The 23439-nt window shown below is 44.1% G+C and overlaps 2 protein-coding genes across 2 annotated transcripts in view; one reads left to right on the top strand and one right to left on the bottom strand.

Moving 5' to 3' along the window:
- Positions 1–23439, bottom strand: part of PSMD1 (proteasome 26S subunit, non-ATPase 1) — a 92028-nt gene that overhangs the window by 27629 nt on the left and 40960 nt on the right. The window contains exons 17-18 of the mRNA XM_081910875.1: positions 4023–4137; positions 129–245 (exon numbers count right to left, since the gene is read on the bottom strand). Coding sequence (XP_081767001.1) covers positions 129–245; positions 4023–4137 — 232 coding nt within the window. The remainder of the gene's footprint in view (positions 1–128; positions 246–4022; positions 4138–23439) is intronic.
- Positions 8746–22987, top strand: HTR2B (5-hydroxytryptamine receptor 2B). The gene is made up of 4 exons (XM_081911225.1): positions 8746–9912; positions 10660–11292; positions 17853–18053; positions 21236–22987. Exons 2-4 carry the CDS (start codon positions 10995–10997, stop codon positions 22123–22125), a joined length of 1389 nt encoding a protein of 462 aa, XP_081767351.1. The 5' UTR covers positions 8746–9912; positions 10660–10994; the 3' UTR covers positions 22126–22987.

The raw sequence follows: 23439 nt of genomic DNA, 5'->3' as shown, positions 1-23439 counted from the left end.
AGTTTTGCTCCATGAAGAATGCCACTCGCTAAAGCAGCTGCTATTGCAGGACTGCAGCAGCTTCTGTCTCCTTCAGCCAAGGGCTTTTCTCCCTTGCATACCTCCCTGGCTGAAGAGCCATTACTCACCTTTGGGCAGAGGATCTCTGTCTGCTGGATCATGATAAGGGCAGACGCAATCAAAGCGCCTTGACGCACATAGTTCACAGGATCATTTGTCATTGGCTCGAGCAAATTAATTGCTTCCTATTCGGAGAAAAAAAAGAAAGGGAACACATAATATTAACTGTATTACTTTTTAAACACCAGGCTTTCATCAGGATTATCAGATTAGGATCTTCAAGAAGGCCACGGAATAGAGCTTTGCTTATTTTTATTGAGATTGATATATTTGCCCACCACACGGATAACAGGGCAAAGGGTGTGAAAACAGCGATTACTGTTTTCTAAAAAGCATTTCCTCAATTTAAGCTCAAAAACAGAAGGGAGATTTAACACTTTCCTGAAGGAAATCTGTGTTTGTTAGAAGCTTAGGTGTGACAGGTAAGCAATTTATCTGATGCTATAAATGATGCCTATTTTAGGCAACGGGGAGTTTTGTTTTGTCTCGCCAGTACCAGCCTTGATGAGCTCCTTGAACATCAATGCACTTTAGTTGACTCATTGATGCGCCTCAGGGCCCACACTGAGAAAATCCTATTCCCCAATCACACTTTCACCTCTCTCAAAGGAGCAGTCTCTGAACTGGACCTCTAAAAACTAAAGAACCTGGGTTGTGGGAAAGCATGTGAGGAAAGGGAGGGAATATCTAAAATGTATGGAAATACTTTATAAGCCAAAACACATGGATGAGTTCCTCAGTTATGGGGGTATCAAAATTGTGTACCTCCATGTGACTCAAAGCTGAAATGTGGTATTATGTAATTCAAACACACTCAGATTGTTAGAAAAACTGGGTATTTGCACACCTCCCCACCCCCAAAACCACCTCACACCACACAGAAACTTGGAATTCTGTGCAAACCTATTTGAAGGCCTGGAAGAGTATTTTTTCTACATCTGATGTTCAAAACCCAGGACATGATGACGTGCATTAGAGGGCAATACTCTTAGCACAGAATGGGCTGTAGGAACCTCAGCCTCTTACACACCTGAATCTGCATTGTGGGGGTTCCCAGTAGCAGCTGAGTAGGCATACATTCCATGCCAAATTTACTCGCTAACCCACTTTAGAGCTGGAAAATGGATCTGATGACCCACTTAGAATCAGAGAGGTGGAAGAGACCTCAAAGGGCGTGCAGTCCAATGCCCCCCAACCGCCAGGCTGACACAGGAAATCCAACTACTATAGCATCCTTGATAGAATCAGATTTAAAAATCACCTGAAGAAGCCATGTCTTAAATAAAAGACAGGCTGATGAAGTACAGGTTTCGTGTACAAGGGGTTATTATTCTGAACTTTTTGTTTCTTTCACAGAACAAGCTTTCCAAAAACTTTGCTCTAATTATATGGCCTTTTACAAGCCCGAGTTGTATTTTTGTGCATTTATTGGCCCAGGCCTAATCTGTAACCTTGCATGAGTTCATGCCTATTTATAGCGGATGCGTGAGGGAAGTGCCTCTTTGGCCTAACTAAAAGCTTAACTTCGTTTCCAATCTCCCTAGTTCTAAAATATTAACTTGGCCTTTAAAATAGGTTGATGCAGGCCCTGGAAGACACACTGATATAAACAGATGCTCAAGATCCTTTATTTTAGAAATAAACAATAAAAAAGTACAGAGCTGCAGCCAAGCAGGTTCTATTATCCTGCCCATACAAATTGAGAAATAAAACAGACTCAGACTGCGAATACCAAACGGCTGACCATTTTTGTCCACTACAGGCAGATGCTCGCACTACAAAGAGGGGGTAAAACTGGGGCTTGCTCCACCCTTCCTGCAACATAGGTGCTTAGTCCACATCACTGTCTGGTGGAGAGAGCATGCCCTGGCGCAGGGAGAAGAGGAAGATCCAGATCTTTAAAAGGAAATGCCTCTTCAAGAGATGGGCCAAGGAGTCTGAACAAGGGGGCATCTATGGGGATCTATGGGGTGGTGAAGCAAAGTGAAATACCAGGGGCACTTCCCAGTCAAGAAATGCACACAGCAGAGGGTGAGCTTGTTATTGCCAAAGAGCACTTACAGTTGCTCCTGCAGCTCTGGAGACCTATAAACACCAATCTAGCATCGAAGCAGCAACAGGGGACCATTCCATTCTCTCTCCACCAGTTTACCGTATTTTTTGCTCTATAAGACTCACTTTTTCCCTCCTAAAAAGTAAGGGGAAATGTGTGTGCGTCTTATGGAGTGAATGCAGGCTGCACAGCTATCCCAGAAGCCAGAACAGCAAGAGGGATTGCTGCTTTCGCTGCGCAGCGATCCCTCTTGCTGTTCTGGCTTCTGAAATTCAGAATATTTTTTTTCTTGTTTTCCTCCTCCAAAAACTAGGTGCGTCTTGTGGTCTGGTGCATCTTATAGAGCTAAAAACACGGTATGTACCTTCCCCCAACGGGCTGCGTGCACATCACTTGAGACTACGCCTGCGTGAAAGGTGACTGTGCTCTACCCTCTTCAGTTCTCTCCTGGTTCTGGGAGACAGCGGTGCAAACGAGGGTGAGGAAGCACCTGGCCCTTCACTTGCCTGGCCTGCCTCTTCCTCCAGCTCGGACACTTCTCCTGCCTCTGATTCCTGCCTCCTGGCTGGTACAGGTCCCCACAGACCGCTGCCCCCCTCTCCCGAGTCAAGACTCCAGCCCCCCTTCGCCCGGTGCACACATGTCAGCGTGCTGCCAGTCGTTGACAGTAAATCAATTCCAGAAAGTTAATCTGGGTATATCAGGCTTCTGCAGAGCATGTGAGAGTGTGGCAAGGCGGAGGAGATCCTCAGAAGATGAAGTAAAACAGGAATACGAAAGGGCAAAAAGCACAGAGCAGAATCCGTGAGCTGAATGTAGCAGATGCTCTGTTAGACGGGAGTCTGCAAACAGGAAGGGGTAGCTTACACAGAGAAAGGAAAAGCCAGTAATTGATCATGGTGGAAAGGCACAGAGAGATGAAGAGCTGGTCTGCAGGAGGCCTAAGAGGAAAAGCAGTGGCCCATGAAGGCCCTCGGTTCAAGTCCATTTGAGATTATTGGCCTGGGAACAGCTGCCTAGACACTCAACTGGTGTCTGTCAGTATCCAGAGTTGTGGAAGTGACTGTAAATGTTACCTTTGACAATAAAGAGTTCACTATCTGCTGTGTGCATTCCTTTGGCTGGGAAATGCCCCTGACAGGTACTTAGGGAAACCGCAGAGAGCATGCACCTTTTTAGGAATCATTCCCTTTTATCTCCTAGGAAGGAATAACTGGTCAGATGGTGTCTGTATCACCTAAAACCAAAGATAGGATGTATTCTTCTTCAAAAATTATACAGTGGTGCCCCGCAAGACGAACGCCTCGCAAGACGGAAAACCCGCTAGACGAAAGGGTTTTCCGTTTTGGAGGCGCTTCGCAAAACGAATTTCCCTATGGGCTTGCTTCGCAAGACGAAAAAATCTTGCGAGTCCCCGCGGGTTTTTCCGTGCTTCCCCCCCTTTTCCTAAGCCGCTAAACAGCTGATCCGCTGATAAGCCGCTTAATAGCTGATCGCTAGAAGCCGCTAAACCGCTGTAGCGCTAATCCGCTAAGTTGTCAATGGGCTTGCTTCGCAAGACGAAAAAACAGCTAGACGAAGAGAATCGCGGAACGGATTCTTTTCATCTTGCGAGGCACCACTGTACATTAAATTGACTTTAAATCAGATGGTAGATCCATTTTTCTATTCTGAAGTCTTATGCTGCAATCCTAACACAAGGAATCACGGTTACGTGCAACACACTGTATGATGCACTTATTGGGCAGCGTGGAGTTTCTGGGGTTCCTTCCAACATGAATTCTTCAGGTATAGGTAGCAGCCTTGATGGAAGAGGAAGGGCAGCAAGCCTGGGCTCTGTTGACCTTACCTTGTTCCCGGTGCCAGCACAGCAGATTCCTAGGGCCATGGCTGCTCCGTAGCGGACATGGGGGTTGTAACTTTCTGACAACAAGGAAACTACACTTGGACACTGCTCAGGAGTCCTGAAGGAGAGAGAAAAAAAGAGAAAAGCAAAGAGAGCAATTACATTTCATTGAAGTGTAAAGAGTACCACACCTTTTTTAAAAAAATTATTTAATCATTTTTTCAATACAAACAACAAACGCAAAAGACACATACAACAAAAACCATAATAACACTAATAACAAGTTGACATTTCAGATTTGAATACACTGATATACCTATCACTACACCTTTTAAACAATATTTCCCCACCTCTCTCTCCCCCCCTACTTCCCACCACTATCCGCCTTATCGCTTAAATATTCCTTCCAGATTTCTTCGTATTTATCCATTCTTAATTTGCGTCGACATGCAATTCGTTCATATGTAGCTAATCTGTCCATATTATCAGTCCATCACACCTTTAGCCAGTGTGGTGTAGTGGTTAAGAGCGGTAGACTCGTAATCTGGGGAACCGGGTTCGCGTCTCCGCTCCTCCACATGCAGCTGCTGGGTGACCTTGGGCCAGTCACACTTCTCTGAAGTCTCTCAGCCTCACAGAGTGTTTGTTGTGGGAGAGGAAGGGAAAGGAGAATGTGAGCCGCTTTGAGACTCTTTTGGGTAGTGATAAAGCGGGATATCAAATCCCAAACTCTTCTTCTCTTCTTTAGAGCTGCAAAGTCTTGCAACCAAAGGGAAAGGAAGTAGCACTTACTTCTGCTAAACATAGCTTGGATTCTGCTGCTGCCTGCAAGAGGCAACTTTGACTAGTAATGTAAATAAAAAGGTGATGGGAACGGAGGTTCAGGGTGAAGGCAAGCTGTACCAGGCAATTCTTTCTAAAGCTAGAACAGGCCTGAGGACGATAAACTGCCTCGCACATAAAGCTATTTGTCACTTTGTTCTCAAACAACAGCTCAAAGCTGGCATCAAACAAGCTGCTCTGAAGATAGGGAGTGACAAGGCTTTGAATAAATGAACCTAAACATTCACAGTAAAGGTTTTTAGGGCCCTGACACAAACTACATTTGCCTTTCGATTACTTCAGCAATTATTCAACCAAGTTCAACACACATAAAGAGATCAGAATTTATTAATTATTATAAATATTTGCAGCCCACTTGTCATTAGAAACGTATTTCCGTGGTTTACAGCAGTAAAAAGAATGTAATGTACAAAAACAAAATGTGCACAGTACGGCATACACAGCAGCCCGAAAACTGAAAATTGTAACAGCTGAAGTCATGAGCCATTGAACGCCAAAGCAAACAAGGTTTTCAGCAAGTGCCTAAACTGCAGCAGAGTCCATGCTTTATACAGTATCTGGGAGTCGGCTATTCCAGTGTATGAGCAGCAGCACCCTAGAATCAGTACAGTGGTACCTCGGGTTACATATGCCTCAGGTTACATACGCTTCAGGTTACAGACTCTGCTAACCCAGAAATAGTGCTTCAGGTTAAGACCTTTGCTTCAGGATGAGAACAGAAATTGTGCTCCAGCGGCACGACAGCAGCAGGAGGCCCCATTAGCTAAAGTGGTGCTTCAGGTTAAGAACAGTTTCAGGTTAAGTACGGACCTCCAGAACGAATTAAGTACTTAATCCGAGGTACCACTGTATCTGCTTGCATTAACACACACACACACACACACACACACACACACACACACACACACTTTTAAACAGTCAGGTCCTTAATGAATGGGAGCATAGCCGTCAACTTTTCCCTTTTCTTCCGAGGAATCCTATTTGGAATAAGGGAATTTCCCTTAAGAAAAGGGGAAACATTGACAGCTATGAATGGGAGTCTTCAAGTAAAACCTCTTACAGGAGGGTGGAAATGGAATGTAAAGTTTGGCATTATGAAAACAAACAAAAGGAGAACAATGAAGGCTACAGCAATGAAGAAACATTAAAATCAGGAAGTCTGTAAACAGCCACCTGCTTTGCAAAGTATAACATCCCCTCAACCACACTTTCCCAGTACTGTACACTAGTCATGAAATCAGCCGTGCTAAGGTGTCAAAAGGGTTCTCAAAGGTCTTCTAGTTCAAACCCATGCTGATGAAGAAGAGGTGGTGACTTGACCTCTTTCTGAGGCAGCCTGATCCCATCAATTTCATCTACAATGGTGCCTCGCAAGACGAAAAGAATCCGTTCCGCGAGTCTCTTCGTCTTGCGGTTTTTTCGTCTTGCGAAGCAAGCCCATTAGCGGCTTAGCAGATTAGCGCTATTAGTGGCTTTGCGGATCAGCTGATAAGCGGCTTAGCGGATCAGCTGTTAAGCAGCTTAGTGCATCAGCTGTTAAGCGGCTTAGCGGATCAGCTATTAAGCAGCTTAGCGCATCACCTGTTAAGCGGCTTAGCGGATCAGCTGATAAGCGGCTTAGCGGCTTGGGACAAAGGGGGGGGGGAGGGAAAAAACCCCGCAGGAACTCGCAAGACATTTTCGTCTTGCGAAGCAAGCCCATAGGAAATTCGTTTTGCGAAGCACCTCCAAAACGGAAAACCCTTTCGTCTAGCGGGTTTTCCGTCTTGCGAGGCATTCGTCTTGTGGGGCACCACTGCACACTCATTTCCTTGAAATTTGAGCCCACTGGTCTGGTCCCTACCTTTCTTTTGGAGCAAATTATTGATCCATCATTTAAATCCAAACCTGAAGATTGCCATTCTATTATTTCACAGAATCATGGAATCCCTGAGCTGGCAGGGATCTTGAGGGTCATCTAGTCCGACCCCCTTGATGCAGGAATATGCAGCTGTCCCATATGGGAACGGAACCTGCAACCATGGCATTATCAGCACCAGGCTCTAACCAACAGAAGCAGTCTCTTCTCCAAGCCAAACGCTTTCCATTCTTTCCTTACAAGGATTTGAGCCTCCAGGGACCTCACCATTTTTGTCACTCTTCTTTATCAACAAGCGTGCCCATTCCTCTTAAACCATAATTGCTCAGAAGCGGGAAACAGCAATTCGAGTCCTGCCTTTTATAAATGAACGTCCTTCCCCCACTCTCAGCTAGCCAAAACCCTGCTTCATCATGAAACTGTTTGCACACGATGTTTGTCGTTTTCCGGAGAATTATACTTTAATTCAAAGGAACACTTGTTCTTGGAAAGTCGAGTGAGCATCCCCGTTCCAGAATGGAGTGATATTTCAAACACGTCCGGTGGGACTTCTCAAATCCAATCCTATCACTTGCTACTCAGTTCCCCAGAACCCAGAGTCTTACAGCATTCAGCTAAGGCAGCCTTTCTCAACCTGTGGGTCCCCAGATGTTGTTGAATTACAACTCCCATCACCCCTAGCTAGCAAGGCCAGAGCTCAGGGATGATGGGAGTTGTAGTCCAACAACATCTGGGGACCCACAGGTTGAGAACCGCTGAGCTAAGGCATTTATTATGGCATAAGCTTCTATGGACTCATTTGCCTTCTGAAAATATTGAAGGCACAAAGCTTTTCCTCTGTGAAAGAGTTAACACTTCGACAGGGGGCAGCAACAGCACATCCGCAAGCATCACAGTGGCAAAGAGCCGACCCCAACATGTAAGAGGCAACCGCAGACTTTCAAGCACGGTGCAAACATTTAATTTTCACTCCAGCCAGAAATCTAGCCCCCTGCACACGCTAAAAATAGCTATTCTTCAGACGCACAGGACCGATAATGGAAATTTCCAAAACAAATGTACTTATTGAAAGCCACCTGCAGAATACCAAACTCCTCACAGGAGCAAGGATGAATTTCCTGTTGCCACAATTAGAAATGGAGGGATGCGAACCTATTTTGCAGTAGCCTCACGGCGTCTTAATGGCAGCTGTCTCAACAGCGGCACAACCTGGATCTTTACAAAGATGTCAGATAAAAAGGACAGCTTTAGCCCATAACACTCCAAATGTACAAAAGTAGTGCTATCTGTCAAGGACGGCATTATCGTTAAGTGTATCTGCTTCCAAGGCAGCTATTCTACATTCAGTGTAAGAGACCACCCGTTCCTCGGGGACCCTTTCTACCTTCCTTTTTGTTGTATGCTGATGAACTCCTGTGCACCTGACAATTCCTGGCTTTCAGAGAAATAACCGGCAGCAGGTGATGGGGAAGACTCTTGCTCTGCACGGGACCCTGGAGAGTCCCTGTCAGTCGGAGGAGTCGTATCTGAATTAGATGGGCAGATGGCCTGGCTGGGAACGAGGTTCCTTTAAATGCTCCTGATGAGCAACCTGTCTGTGCCCCAGAGGATTCTGGAAGTATGTTCCAGGTGTAACTCAGACAAAAGTGGTTTTCCTAAACAAGAAATCGCCACACCCTGCCATTTTCTAGGCCAAGCAACAGGCCCTTTGCAAAACATCCCCAAACTGGTTTAGAAATGTCAGTTTGCTGGTTGTTGTTCAGGGTGCACTAGACTGAAGTAATGGGCAGCTCTTCAGAGACAAAATGGCACCCCAAGAATGTAATCTCATTTGGAAGGCAGCTAAGTCAATAAAGAACCACATTTTGTTGCAGTGAGTTCCTTAAATTAAGCATTATGTGATGGATCTTACTATTGATTTAATCCATTACAATGTACTAGGTTTCTCCCCCCCCCCCCCATGTATTTCCATATGCACCGTGCCAAATACTCACCACTTGTAGAGTAGCTACCCCAAACCAAAGTTTTTGTGACTCACAAAATCACAGCAGTAATTTGAGAATCTACTTGGTACTCCGTTCTCTAGAACAAAAAATGCCGCAACAACTGCACATGCACACCAAACTAAATCCTAGTTGGTTGAGCCAGACTGCTTGACATATTAGCCACAACTTTATCTTTAATACACAACATCTGTTGGGAAATAAAGTTTTACACCTTCAAAAACACTGATTAGTTCACCTACTTCCAAGTAATGCTCGTAAGATTCATTTGCAAGCAATAGTACGCAGGAAAGCCATAAACTCACCCAAGATTTTAGGCACCTCCCGGCCTCAGTTCCCTATTTGTAAAATTGAAGCCCAACTGACAGGGCTGCTGGGAAGATTATTAAAGCACGGCCTGTGATTGACTTGTGCACTTGAAGCACTATGCAGATTACAGTTAAACTGTCGTACAGTGTTGTTTCCCCTGTATTTATGGAAGACTTAAAAAGCTCCTACTACCAGGGAGCACCTTTTGACTGCCGTGAGAAAGGGAACAGTGTATTTTTACATGCTCAAGTGAAAAGGACCGACGTTGATTGGATCAACCCATTCAGAGTTGGGGATGAGAATTGTGCGCTTCAGGTTTGGAAAGCTGGATGGCGGGGGTGGGAGGAAAAATAACCTTGCATGGCTCTTCTCCAGATGCAAAGAAAAGAGGGAGGGGAAGAGAATATCTGCTCATTTGTTGCTTTGCGTTTTAAGCACTTGGAGCTGGGTGCACTGGAATGAGTCAATCAACAGATGATACCAGCAGAGCATAGACGTTCGGAGGAAGCTGCACAGAAGGCGAGAGGCAGAGAGGAAGGGCTGGTCAGCGCTCAAGGGACATCTTAAGTATGTAAAAATTACCAAAAGAAAACGGCAGCATGACAGAGGAGGGAGGGAGCCATTGACTCGAGCCATTCTCCTCCTCCTCTGGGCTTGACAAGAGAAAGAAATCAGCGGCGTAATCGCAAAGTGAACCCGACTGCGGTGGGAAATTCAATCGCAAGTGTGCGTGGCTGGCTTGGAAGAAAGAAATGCAATTAGAGGGAGACATTCTAAGCATCCAGTGTGCGGCAAATAAGGAACACACGTCCTCCGAAGAAACGGATCCAGCTCAAGGACTAGGGAAATTCCGCTAAAATCCAGGGAGTGGATAAATAAGGTAAGGCGTCAGTCGTTTTAAAACTGTTAAAAGGCAAGAATGGTAACGTGCCCTTTGTATATCGAGAAACGCCATAGAAAAAAACTGAATGCAAATACAGAAATCCAAGGGGGCCACTTTCATGTGCTTGTTTATTAGAGAGAAGGAATTGGTAAAGGTTACTCTCAAAAGGGATTTAGAAGTCAAGTCTGTCTGGTCAAATAGTTCACAAACTGTAACTCCGGTAAGATTATTTGCTGTCTTCCCACTGAACAAGTAACCCCCCTATAGTTCTAGTCTGCAATCACCTGCAATAAGTACCATTAACTCAATGCGAGTTTCTTCTGAGTAAAAATGAATAGGATTGCACTATTAGCTTAAAAAATAAATAAATCCTAAATTGATTTTATCTGCCCTTCCACCTGATGAACAAGCAGGCAAGCACATAGTAAGGAAGCCTGCACCAGTTTACAAGCTGTAGTTCTCTCAAGAAATGGAATTTACGGAGAGAAAGAACTGGGAATTATTCTCATAGCTCAACTACTGAGAAGGGGAGCAAAGCTGTACCCAAACAGGATAAATAGTTATCTCCGGAGCTGTTTTACCCCCAATTGCGAGTTTTTTGCAACATCACAACCTTTAAAACTCAAAACTCGGATGGTATAAATTTTCAGCGTATGCCACCTTGGCACACCTCTAAGTTCAGTGTAACAATTCTAGCCCATCAACAAAAATTAAAACATGACATGTGTATGTTCTATTATGTAGGGCGAGCTCTTCAGCACAGGAGGAGAGGCACTGTGGAAGGACACAAGAATCTAATTCATTACCCAACTCAACATTCATTTTTGAAGCCTTTCGCTTTACGGAACGGTCCGACCATTGGGACCTATAATAAAGAGATGGATCCAAGCCAGCATACTCATTTTTAAATACTCTTTGCGTGCATCCAAGGAAGGACCACGATATAAAATTGCAGAAAAGAGAGAAGACCCTCAGGTGGTAGCAGATGAGTATTTTATGATGCTGGTCTTTCATCAGGACCGCACTGGGCCGGAGAGGAAGACCAAGCTCCTAGAATTTACAGTATGTCCCAGTAACACATGCTCTCCGAACAAATCCTACCGGGTGCTGAAATGGCCTTGCCTGTGAACATGTCTGGGTCCGGCAATGGATCTGCACAGCCAATCACAGCGGAGGGGACCATGTTGCGCTGGGCAGCTCTGCTCATTCTGATGGTCATCATCCCCACCATTGGGGGGAATATTCTCGTCATACTGGCCGTATCCTTGGAGAAAAAGTTGCAATATGCCACCAACTACTTCCTCATGTCTCTGGCAGTGGCCGATTTGCTGGTTGGTTTGTTTGTGATGCCCATAGCCCTTCTTACCATCATGTTTGGTAAGTACTGGACTCTGATCCTCTGAAGTTATGTTCTCTCTCTCTATATATATGTATGTATTTTAAAGCACTGGCCAAATTAAGAGATTTCTGGTGCCTTAAGCCCCTTTGCAAAATGCAGCAAACTACTCTACCTCTTTCATTCTTCCAGACCAATGCTCAGGGAAAATCAGAACTACTGAACTACCACTCTGAAATCGCTCTTCTGCCAAGTGGGGAGCTATGTTATAACACACAGCAGTGATAGTTTCATAGCTTAAATGAAAATATACACAGTTCCCATAAAATCAGAACAAGATTTTTTTAAAAAAAATTTTTTTACGTAAACTAGAAACATTCACCATGATCGCCACCAATGGGCATCGTTCCATCCATTTCAAGAAAGCCCTTTTTCTGCCTCTGTACACAATGATTCATAACACAGACCATATGTGTGATATAAGATACTGACATCATTTAATCTCCAGCTTCAATGAAATAAAAGTTCATTTGAGTGCAATCAGTTTGCCTTTTTATTTTTAGAACTAGTTAAGACAGACTCTAAGTCAGTATTCTAGTGATTTATGTGAAATTCATTTAAACAGTTCAATGGGGATTTTTCAGTAACGTCTTCCTTACCCTCAGATTCTGCTAGATTTTCAAAAATATTTTTTTCTGCGTCTCCTAAAAACAAAACATGGATCTACAAATGAAAGTCAGGGCAATGTTCAGTGGCATGGTTCAAAGCCGGTTGAGATGAGGTTGTGAAACCATGATCATACTTTGATGGCAGTTTGTCTGAATTCTCTGATATGTCACAGCCAAGGGGTGAAGTGGAAGGCCTTCACCTCCTTGCCATGACATGGGATGTGGTCTGATTTCAACTCCTGGTCTTGGTGAATCAGCTCCCATGCAAGGTGTCTTCTTGTACATACTCTTGTGGTAGATAGGACTACTCAGTCACCAGCACAGCAGTTAAATCTCCTTAGTCCCAGTCCTCCTTTCACCGCCCATGAGATCACAAACAGAATTTGAAATTCTATTAGCAGCTTGGAATAATTGACAAGAGTCCATTTAACATAGGGAACTGGTCAGAATGATCTAATGTACAATTACAAGTGTGCATTCGTATGGTACCCCACTCGTCCAGTGGAAATGCCCCTACATTCAATAGTCCTAACTGTACCCATATACTACTGATTCGTAGCAAGAGTCAACAGGAAGACTAGAATGCAATGCTACATCAGTAAACAGTGCCAGGGGACAGGATACAGAAAGCTCAAATTGCGGAAAGCATGTATTGTCTCATTAGTTCAATTTTCTCTCCACATACGCACAAAAAGGCCCTATGACAATTTGGCCTCTATGAATTATTATGCAGCAAAGAAAAGCGATAAAATCTACTGAGTGGATACAAAACCCATGAAATTATAGTTCAAAGGAAATGAACCAAGTGACATATCATGGCCGCAGTTTTCAAGCTGGAAATAAAAAATAAAGACAAAAACAGTCCTTATGCTTGGAAGGAGAAGCACGAATGCCCCTCCAGCTACAAGGAAGATAAAACCAAGATGGGTTAGTTGATTCTTGCCCCATGTCCTTGTCTGGAGAGATCAACTGAATTTAATTACGTACTGTTCAAATAACACTTTATAGGGTTCAATGCCCTTCACATATGATACCTTGTCATGATCCTTACAAATGACAAAGGCAGCCCAGTATTATTATCCCTTATCAATGGGGTGTGAGGAGGAGGTTCTGGGAGAAGCTGGTTAATGACTTCATGGCAGAAGGCAAGAATTAAATCGGGAACTTTTCTGTAACAGTCTCTTAAACTACCCAAGGGAGTAACTGTGAGTGCAAATCATGAGGAGGAACCTTTGAAGAAGCAACGGAAATAAATCCTACATTAAATAGGAAGCTACTGCCATATTTTCTACTGCTACCCAGCATACTTAAATTACACTGGCTAAGATCATAGCAAATACATCACTCAAACTAAATATGCACAGAGGCAAGACTAACTCAGACAAGCAAGTTTTGGCCCTGGAGTTATTATAAATCAAGGTTTCCCAGACTTGGGTCTCCAGCTGTTTTTGTACTACAATTCCCATCATCCCTCGCTATCAGGACCAGTGGCCAGGGATGATGGGAACTTCCAGCTCCATCGCATTCAAGAATGCTATCTTCTAATCCACATACAAGAGTGATAACATTTTGTTTTGTAGTGGTGATCCCTGAGAAGATGTGAGCATTCTGAGAGGTTCACTATGATCAGGTCTCTTGAGTTACAGAGATCTTCATAGCTTGCAGGATTTGCCATACTGCTGTGAAGCTGATCAACATTAAATGTAAGAAGATGTAAATGTTAGAAGAAGTAAAAGAGCAAGTGATTAGCGACCAGCAAAAAACCGCAAAAGGATTACAAACTCTCTCCTCTGAAGTTTGCTCAGGGCCAAACGACACAAGATGCCATTCATACATTTAGCAGTCGTGCAAATGGCTAACCTGGCCTTAATCTTCCTAACAATTTTGCTTTTCTGCTCTCGTCTTCTTTTATCATTGAAATTTAATCTTCCATTAATCCCGAGTGAAAACTACTAAAACCGAAGTTTTAAAAAATGCAGGGAATCTTAATTTAGAAGCCAACAAAAAGGCAGCTCATGTTGCAGGGTGCTTAAAAGGGAGGGAAGCTAGGAATCGTAATTAAATAGGTGTGGCGACATTACTTGCAGGCACTCTGAAAACACAGCTGACCCTAAACTGAATTCACATCCGTAAGATGTCTACTTAGCCGCAAAAGTTGTGTATTTCTGCTTCCTCAGCAACTGCTAGAAGAGAAAATTCACACCAGAAAAAAAAAAGGCCCTGGGCTGGGTGGACTGAAGCAAGAACACAGCTGAGTCTCCTAGAAGGCTAGTAATCCCTTAAAAATCCATTAGCCAGATAACTGTTTAAATAGTGTCAGCTGTGGCCAAGTCGGCCAATAAGGCCCACCCCTCCCTGCTTTTAAGACTTCTGTGCTTCCACAACTGTACAGAATCTCAACACATCACACAAACACAATTCCTTTCATTTCTGACAGTTGATACGGAAGATCTAAGAGAGGAAATGTGTGTGCCTCTTGACTCTATTCACTCTTCTAAGCCAGTGGGCTTTAAGTGCATTCAAGGAAACTTTGGGGTTCTTTATAAACTTATCAAGAGTTCCTAAATGAGACTAGTAAATGGTAGGCAGGCATCTTTGAAAGACAGTCTACCATCATTTCAATGAAGACTGACGGTCTTCTATCTGATTGGAAAATTTAGGCGAAGCAATTTGTAACGCACATGATCAACAAAGAGTAGGAGCATTTGCAGGCTGACATCTATAGCACCAAGGAGTTTGGCTTCCCTGGGCCAGAGAATAAGACATTTCCCTATGTAGCAGACGTCACTGGGGCAGTATAATCACTTAGCATTGATATAGTGCTTTAAAATGTTCAAAACCCATCATGTAAACTGTTGCAACCATCCCGTAAGATAGATCAGTGTTTGCATATGACAAGGCGAGGTGCTGAAAGTAAGAGAATGCAGTTTGTCAAAGGCTGCCTACCGAATTCATGGCCAAGGTGAAATTTGCACCAGGGACTTCCCAGTTCACAGCTCAGATGCTACACCGCTACCACTGCCTCCTGTAACTCCTCCTCTTCATTATTCTCATTTTACAGAGAGGAAAGAGTTAATATTATACACGGCCAAGAAGATCACTCAACAGCCACAATGTGATCTGGGCTAATGCCTTATTCACTGGGCCACCCAACACTGAAACACCCACACTCAAATTGCAGCCAGCACTCTCAATATCAAGCATTTAAAGTCACTTTTCTGAAACACACAACACACACGCCACCTCTCTCAAAACTGAGCACAAAAAGAAGAAAAAGCAGGAGTTTAGCGGGAGAAAAATCCACATTCTCTGATGTAAGAGGGCGAGAGAGGCTATTTTGCTCCAGCCCAAAAATTCTCTCCCTGCAGGAATGAGCAGAAAGGAGGTAACGTCTAAGCAGCACTGCACAAAGGAGAGAAAACATTGAAATCATTCATTGGAAATCTAGTGAGCCAGGAGCCATCATCCTCTTCACATGTAAAGTGAACACCTGCACACAAAAAGGCCATACATTACTTGGTCTCAACAACATTAGTTCAAGGCGCAGGAAAACGCTTGCCTTGCTAGATAGACTCTCGGGATTAAAAGCACACAAATTTAATTGGTTACTTGGAGCTTTTATTTCTTCTGGCACGACTGTTCTCTGGGAACGAGAGGTTTTTTTTAAAAAAAGCTAATAAAAACTCAAAGGAAATCTTTAAAAAGGTTTGCTCAACATTTCACGGTCTATTCAACAAGGCATCTGCTTTCTACTTCATTTTAAATGTTATCAATTCTCTTTTTAAACAAAACCAAAAAAAAGCGCTCCAGGATTTTTCCCTCTGCTATTACTATTAATACCCCACAAACCACAGAGCGGACTGCTTTAAAAATAAGCCCTTGCTTTCGCGACTGCGGAGGGCTGGCTGCTGCTGGAAGAACCAGATGCCACGTGGTTTGGGCTCCACAGCATCCCACCATATTCCAATAAAGAAACAACCATTTAACACAGGTGCAGAGCCACTCACACAATGCTCTCCACAATGTCGGGACTGTGTGGTTTCTGTGTAGGAATTGGATGGCTTGTGTAGGGAAGCTATAGACACACCGGAAGCCTCCCTCAAGGTAAACCAGGCTACCTGGGGAAAGGAGGAGGAGGGACAGTAGTTGTTGCTTATGGATCCAAAATGAAAAGGCAGCCGGGAAGGTGGGGAGGATTGCATTCAGATCTGGTTTTGCTGTATTCTGCTTAACAAAGCCATAGGTAGCTTAACTACCGTATTTTTCGCTCTATAAGACGCACCAGACCACAAGACGCACCTAGCTTTTGGAGGAGGAAAACAAGAAAAAAAATATTCTGAATCTCAGAAGCCAGAACAGCAAGAGGGATCGCTGCGCAGTGAAAGCAGCAATCCCTCATGCTGTTCTGGCTCCTGGGATAGCTGCGCAGCCTGCATTCGCTCTATAAGACGCACACACATTTTCCCTTACTTTTTAGGAGGGAAAAAGTGAGTCTTATAGAGCAAAAAATACAGTAGGTTTGACCCTGTAGTAGTTGATTCATTATCCTTGTCAACCTTAGTATCTGAAGAAGCGTCTCCACCCCCATCGTTCTGCCCAGACACTGAGGTCCAGCTCCGAGGCCCTTCTGGCAGTTCCCTCACTGCAAGAAGCCAAGTTACAGGGAACCAGGCAGAGGGCCTTCTCGGTGGTGGTGCCTTCCCTGTGGAACGCCCTCCCACCAGATGTCAAAGAGAACAACAACTACCAGACTTTTAGAAGACATCTGAAGGCAGCCCTGTTTAGGGAAGCTTTTAATGTTTGATGTATTACTGTATTTTAATATTTGATTGGAAGCCGCCCAGAGCGGCTGGGGAAGCCCAGCCAGATGGGCAGGGTATAAATAAATTATTATTATTATTAGTAGTAGTAGTAGTAGTAGTAGTAGTAGCAGTAGTAGTAGTAAAGCTGAGAATCCTGGCAACTTGTGTTGACCCCACAGATTAAGAAAAGAGGGCACACACAATCAGCAAGGTCCAAAATCTCAAGATTATGCCCAGAGTAAAAAAAACACTTTATTTTTACCTTTGAACAGTTATGCCCCCCAAAATGTATCTGTTTTTATTGCAATTGATCCAAGATGTCATTACGCAATCCCCAAAAAGGCCACAGCTAATTCACTGCAAGGCCCTCTACAAAGAAATCTGGCTTAGAAACCAAACCTTGCACCGTTAAGTAAGGAACAGGAGCTGGCTACTACAGGAATAGTGATGCTGATGGATTTGAACATGACAAAATGAAAGGGGGACAATTTATTATTAGCAGGTGCACAGGGCTGAAGAATCCCTATTTAGAAATCGGGATTCTGAATAATGAAAAGGCAAACCACGCGTTGCAACAAGATGCGGTATTTTCACCTGATCGCCGCCACCACAGCGAAGAAAAAGTACCTAATTGCAAAGCAGCATATGTACCAGAATTGTTGTGCCCCAAAACCAGAACACTGCACCTCTAACGCTTAACAGATCACCAGTTGCTGCCCTTTTTTGCTTAATAAACCCACAACCCACTGATTTTTAGGCCACTACCTCAAAGGCATTGAAGATAGGGCAACTGCCCTGTTCAAGAAGCCTTGATTAATCAATGGGTTAAATGTGCTTACATTTGCAATTGAGAAAGGGTTCTACAGAATAGCTCCTACCCCACATCTACCTATGGCAACACTCATCTTAAAAGCAGCTCCTCCAGTGCAGGAGAGGTGGAAGAAGGTCTCTTCCGAGATGTCACCTGCAGTTTTAAAAATTACTTGTACTAAAAATAACTTTTTAAAAACTCCTGCCTGATTAACTGGAGGGGGTTATAGTGTCGCGAATTCATTTACTAAATGTTGCACCCTCTTCCAAAGGGTGCACAGCCCCAAAGAACAATCCTAACCCTTTCCTACTCTTTTTCAGAGATTGCATGGCCTCTTCCGCGGGAGCTGTGCCCTGTCTGGCTGTTTCTGGACGTCCTCTTTTCCACAGCCTCCATCATGCATCTGTGCGCCATCTCACTGGACCGCTACATTGCCATAAAAAAGCCAATCCAAGCGAGTCAGTACAACTCACGGGCCACAACACTCATCAAAATCACAGTGGTCTGGCTGATCTCAATAGGTATGTGGCAAGCATCAAAGGGAGGGTGTGCTTTTCATTTGCTAACAGCTGGTGTGAATGCATGGGTTCCAGAGAAGTGGTGCTGCGTGAATGGTGAGCAGCCTCCGATTAGGACATCAGCTAGCCTTGGTTCTCTTCCTCGAATGAAATCTCTAAAACTGAAGTGCAGCTGGGATCGAAAGCAAAACAGGCATAATCATAGAGTTGGAAGAGAACCTGAGGATCATCTAATCTGACCCCCTGTGATGCAGGAATATGCAGCAATCCCTTATGGGGATTGAACCTGCAGCCATGGCATTATCAGCACCATGCTCTAACCGAAGGCGGCATTCCCAATGCCTGGCCAGAAATTTCATACTATCTACTTGTCTCGAGGGCGAATGTTCCTTCTGTACCAAAAGAAGGCTCAAAGCCCTAACACGCCATTCAGATAGCACCTCTGAACTCAAACTCCTATAAGTTAGGGATCAAAATACACAATACCTTACTGTCCAACAGAGCAAAGCATGGAAATAATAATAATAATAATAATTTGTATACTGCCTTGATCTGAAGATCACAGGGCAATTCGCGACATAAAAATAAGAACACAAAGTACATACAAAAAGGACCCAAACCAATAATACCTCCCCTCCAACAAACACATTACCATTATTAGTTTGTTGGGAAATTGCTTAACACGTTTCAGTTGCAAAAGTTGGATTAAAGGTAAAGGTAAAGGGATCCCTGACCATTAGGTCCAGTTGTGGCCGACTCTGGGGTTGCGGCGCTCATCTCGCTTTATTGGCTGAGGGAGCCGGTGTACAGCTTCCGGGTCATGTGGCCAGCATGACGAAGCCGCTTCTGGCAAACCAGAGCAGCGCATGGAAACGCCGTTTACCTTCCCGCCGGAGCAGTACCTATTTGTCTACTTCCACTTTGACGTGCTTTCGAACTGCTAGGTTGGCAGGAGCAGGGACCGAGGAACGGGAGCTCACCCCGTCGCGGGGATTCGAACCCCGACCTTCTGATTGGCAAGTCCTAGGCTCTGTGGTTTAACCCACAGCACCACCCGCGTCCCACAAAAGTTGGATTGCTACAACAGAAATCACAATGCCTCAGGCACAGAGAAGCTTGAATTCAGTCGCTACCACTAGCCCCAGTGAGGAGCAGTTCCTTGTGGTTGGGAAACTGACACCACCTCCAATTCTTTTGGATCTAAAAGAGAAGTGAACTAGCTGGGTCAAATGCCCACCGACAGACACACTAAACAAAAAAAGATAAGGACAGAGGAACAGGAGGGTGGGGTGCAATTGGGAACTTAACTGTTCAGAGGTAACGGAAGAGAGGAAACTATGACTGTGTTGTCAAAAGTACGGAAAGCAGAAAATAATAAATGAGGTGCAAATGAATAGTTTATATTATGCTTCTCCGTGTATTCTGAACTCTCTGAAGGCACACTGCCCGTTGTTAATTTCTCGTTGGTTTGTACACAAAATGTCAACTCCAGATGTAAGACAAATGAGGAGCAGGGGGGAAGTGAATCAATGACTCCAAACTACTGGCGAGCAATGGCTCCAAAGCACAGGAAGCAGACATCATAGATTAACCGTAAAGCAAGTGATGCAAAATATGCCCAAAAGAGTGTCAAGAATAAGAATGATTTTTAAATCAGTTATGTTGCAAACAATTGAGAGGTGAAAAAAGACACCACCCACTTAATCAATGACTACACCCGTGGGTTTTTTTTCCAAAAAGCACCACTTCCTACATTAGTAAATTCAAGAGCTTCCCGCAATCAAAGGAAACAATAGGCAACTTTTGAAGTCAAAAAAAGGAAATGGCTAATGAGGCAAAACTATTTGAACGTGGCCTTTTAATGCCAGGTTTTAGCAGCATCAATCATATGCAGCACTTATCCCATGTCTTATTACTCATTAAATGTACTCAGACTCTGAAGTGCATCTTCTCAATAATTTCAGGGGAGCTTAAAAACTGATTAGCAGATGTCTAGCTATGGACTCTCCAAGTTCAGAGGCAATAGACTTTGTTGGGCTTCTTCAAGGCATCTAGATGCTCACTGCAGCAACCAAGATGTTGGACTGGATGGGCCCCACTGTCTATTGCTTTGGTTTGTTCTTGTTTTTATTATGTATTTTGTGTTTTCATCTTGCGTTTTTATGCTGTGAACCACCCTGAGGTCCTCAGCTGAAGGGTGGCATAGAAATTAAATAAATAAACAATCCAGCAGGGCTCTTTTCATTGCAATGCCTCTGCGCTGCTATGAAGCAAGATAACAAAAGGGACTTAAGGATGTTTGTCATTTCTACAGTACATAAGACATGAAGAGATAGCCTAAGGTACAGCAAATCCCTAAACTTTATAAAGCCGTGGCGGCAGCACTAAAAAGTAAAAGCTCCATCGCTGACCCGATTACTTGAGTGCTGCAGGGCCGAAGGCACCAAGTTTTGCTTGGTAGCTAAGTCAGCTCTTAAGAAACCACAAATATGTTCAACAGCAGCAGTTGTTAGGAGGCAGGAAGATTCGCTAGGCCAGAGAACTCAAAGCATCCTGTGCTTGCAACTTGCAGAAGGTCAGGGAAGGAGAACGGAAAGATTAAAACCAATTGCCAGCATTTCCCATCCTTCCCGCCACCTTGAGACAATTGCTCTCAGCTGCATGTAGCTCCCCAGCCATGCTCTCCTCCCTCCGGTGGAAAGAAGGCTTGTGGGAAGTGGGTCACCACTGCAAACGCAACGCGCGCTTTATGTCAAACACAAGTGATCCAAGAAAAATTTGTTCTATTTGTTGCCCAAGAAAGGAGATGGGGCACAAAACAGCCAGTGTTGCTCCAGACATGGGCTAGAAGGAGTCAAGAGGCAGAATTAACCTCATGGGAGTCACCTCCCTCGACCTGATGCTTTCTTATTTTGACGTACTATCTAGCTACTTGATCTGTTGTGCTTTGGAGACATTTCCAGTTCAACTGCTTTGAGGGCTTCTGTTCAATCAAGAGGCATATAAATGTTATTAAATAAAGAGGTTCTCTCTAACGGTGGGCTTGCAAAGCTCCTGTAATTTCAATGGCATGACTTGCTCCAATGTTGGGAAGCCAGTCTCAGAACATGCTCCTTATTATGTACTGTGGCGCTTTCGGTTCCACGTCCAGGTTGAAGCTTACTAGGTTTCTGCTTCCCCTACAGGCATTGCGATCCCGATCCCGATCCGCGGCATAGAAGAAGGTGTCGAAAACTTCCCAAACTTCACCTGCGTGCTGACACCAGAACGTTTTGGAGACTTCATGCTCTACGGTTCGGTGGCTGCCTTCTTCGTTCCGCTGGCCATCATGGTGGTCACTTACTTCCTGACCATCAGAGTTTTGCGCAAGAAAGCCTACTTGATCAACAAACTGCCCCAGCGCTTTACCTGGAGCACGGTGTCCACGGTATTCCAGCGGGATATGACGCCCGGATCATCACCGGAAAAAGTGGCCATGTTGGACAACTCCAAGAGGGACAGGCCTTTGCCTAACGGGAATGAAGAACTGCTAATGCGCAGGATGTCTACTGTCGGGAAGAAGTCGGAACAGACTATTACCAATGAACAGCGGGCCTCCAAGGTCTTGGGTATCGTATTCTTCCTCTTTTTGTTGATGTGGTGCCCGTTCTTCATAACCAACATCACTTCTGTTCTCTGCACGTCCTGCAGCAAGGAGTTTATCCAAACACTTATGGAGATATTTGTCTGGATAGGGTATGTGTCGTCAGGCGTGAACCCACTGGTCTATACCCTCTTCAACAGGACATTCAGGGAGGCATTTGGCAGATATATCACTTGCAATTACACGACCTCAACGCCTGGATCCGCCATTCGGAAGTGCTCCAGCAGGCTCTCGTTCAGAAATTCCGTGGCAGAGAACTCCAAACTTTTCATGATGCACCACGGAATGCGGAATGGGATTAATCCAGTCATGTACCAAAGCCATCGGCTTCGCACCTCGCCCATCCAGTCCCCGTCAGCCATACTGCTGGATACACTGCTACTTACGGAGAATGAAGTTGGCAAAACAGAAGAACAAGTCAGCTATGTATAGCTGAAGAGAAAAGACAGGCCATACCCGAAACTCACTGATAAATGCCCAGTATGTATATGTGGTTCCCATCTGTTATTTATACAAGTCCAAATTATAGTTTTATCAACTGCTCTCCTCTAAGAGTAGAGGCTTCTCTCACTCCAAGGGCCACCATCATTTATTCTTATTTATCAGCAATTTATCCTGCTACAGAAAAAAAGTATTTGAGCACGGTGGTTTACAAAACAGAGGTGTTCAAATAAATACATTTATGGCAACTATCATGTCTCAGACATTGGATTCCCCATCCCGTCTCTTCAAAAGGTTCATTATTGCTAGGAGGTCTCTATATAAGGATTATATAGGACCATCCTATAGAGCGACATTTTACCTTAAGAGGAGGAAGCCTGCACTTTCAAACTCAAGTATGTACAAGTTTGCAGAATTACCAAGGCTTCCATGAAAGGGTGATTAAGCTTGGAAAGGAAGTGCGCATCTCAAGACCATTTAGGAATCCTCCCCACCCAACTGAATACAGCTGTTTACATGTGGGCTAGTTAGAAAGGAGATGATCATAACCTTCTCAGCTATTATTGTCCCACTCCCCCCCAAAAACAATCCTATCCAATAAAGCTCAATGGTGCAATTTGAATAATATCAATGCATGGAACTGCCTTCCAGTCAAGGTCAGAGAGGTGCCCTCCCTACTGAAAACTTTTTTTTAATCCCACCGGCATTTCCATTGGAGTTTGATTTTATAGTTTTAACCATTTTTTTTGTATTGTATCTTTGCAAACTGCTTAGAGACTATTGTAGTTAACTGGTATATAAATTGTTTAAATAATAATAATTATTAATATTAATAAAGAAACCACACATATGTTTAATTTTCATAATTCATTCTGCCTCCTTGTTCCCAATGACTCATTTCCAGCTAATAGCACTAAGAAATTTCACGCTGATCCCACGACTTCCACAATCAGTTATCGTGTGACAGTAACACCTTGATCAGTCTAAAGAAAAGGCCCAAATAGATTGTTCTGTTTCAAACAGCACCCAGTCGAAAAAGTCACATCAAAGGGCCTTACATAAAGAGTCCAGTAGAAAAGGGTTCTGCTTTGAACTGCAGGGGTTGGACTAGATGACCTTTGGGTCCCTCCCAACTCTACAATTCTATGAAATAATAGTGACCAACAGAAGCCAATAGTGAAATTCAAGGGGTGGGATTGAAAGAGTTGCTCAGACTCACACAAGAGGTTAATACTTCTTTGACACTTTCCTCAATTTCAAAAGCAGTTTGTCGTGCAGTCCCTTTTTTGGAGGCGGGGAAGCTAA

Source organism: Podarcis melisellensis (assembly GCF_964234715.1).
Source record: "Podarcis melisellensis genome assembly, chromosome: 5".
Classification (NCBI taxonomy): Eukaryota; Metazoa; Chordata; class Lepidosauria; order Squamata; family Lacertidae; genus Podarcis; species Podarcis melisellensis.
Note: the sequence above shows the minus strand (reverse complement) of the source record. Positions and strands in the feature narration are given on the sequence as shown.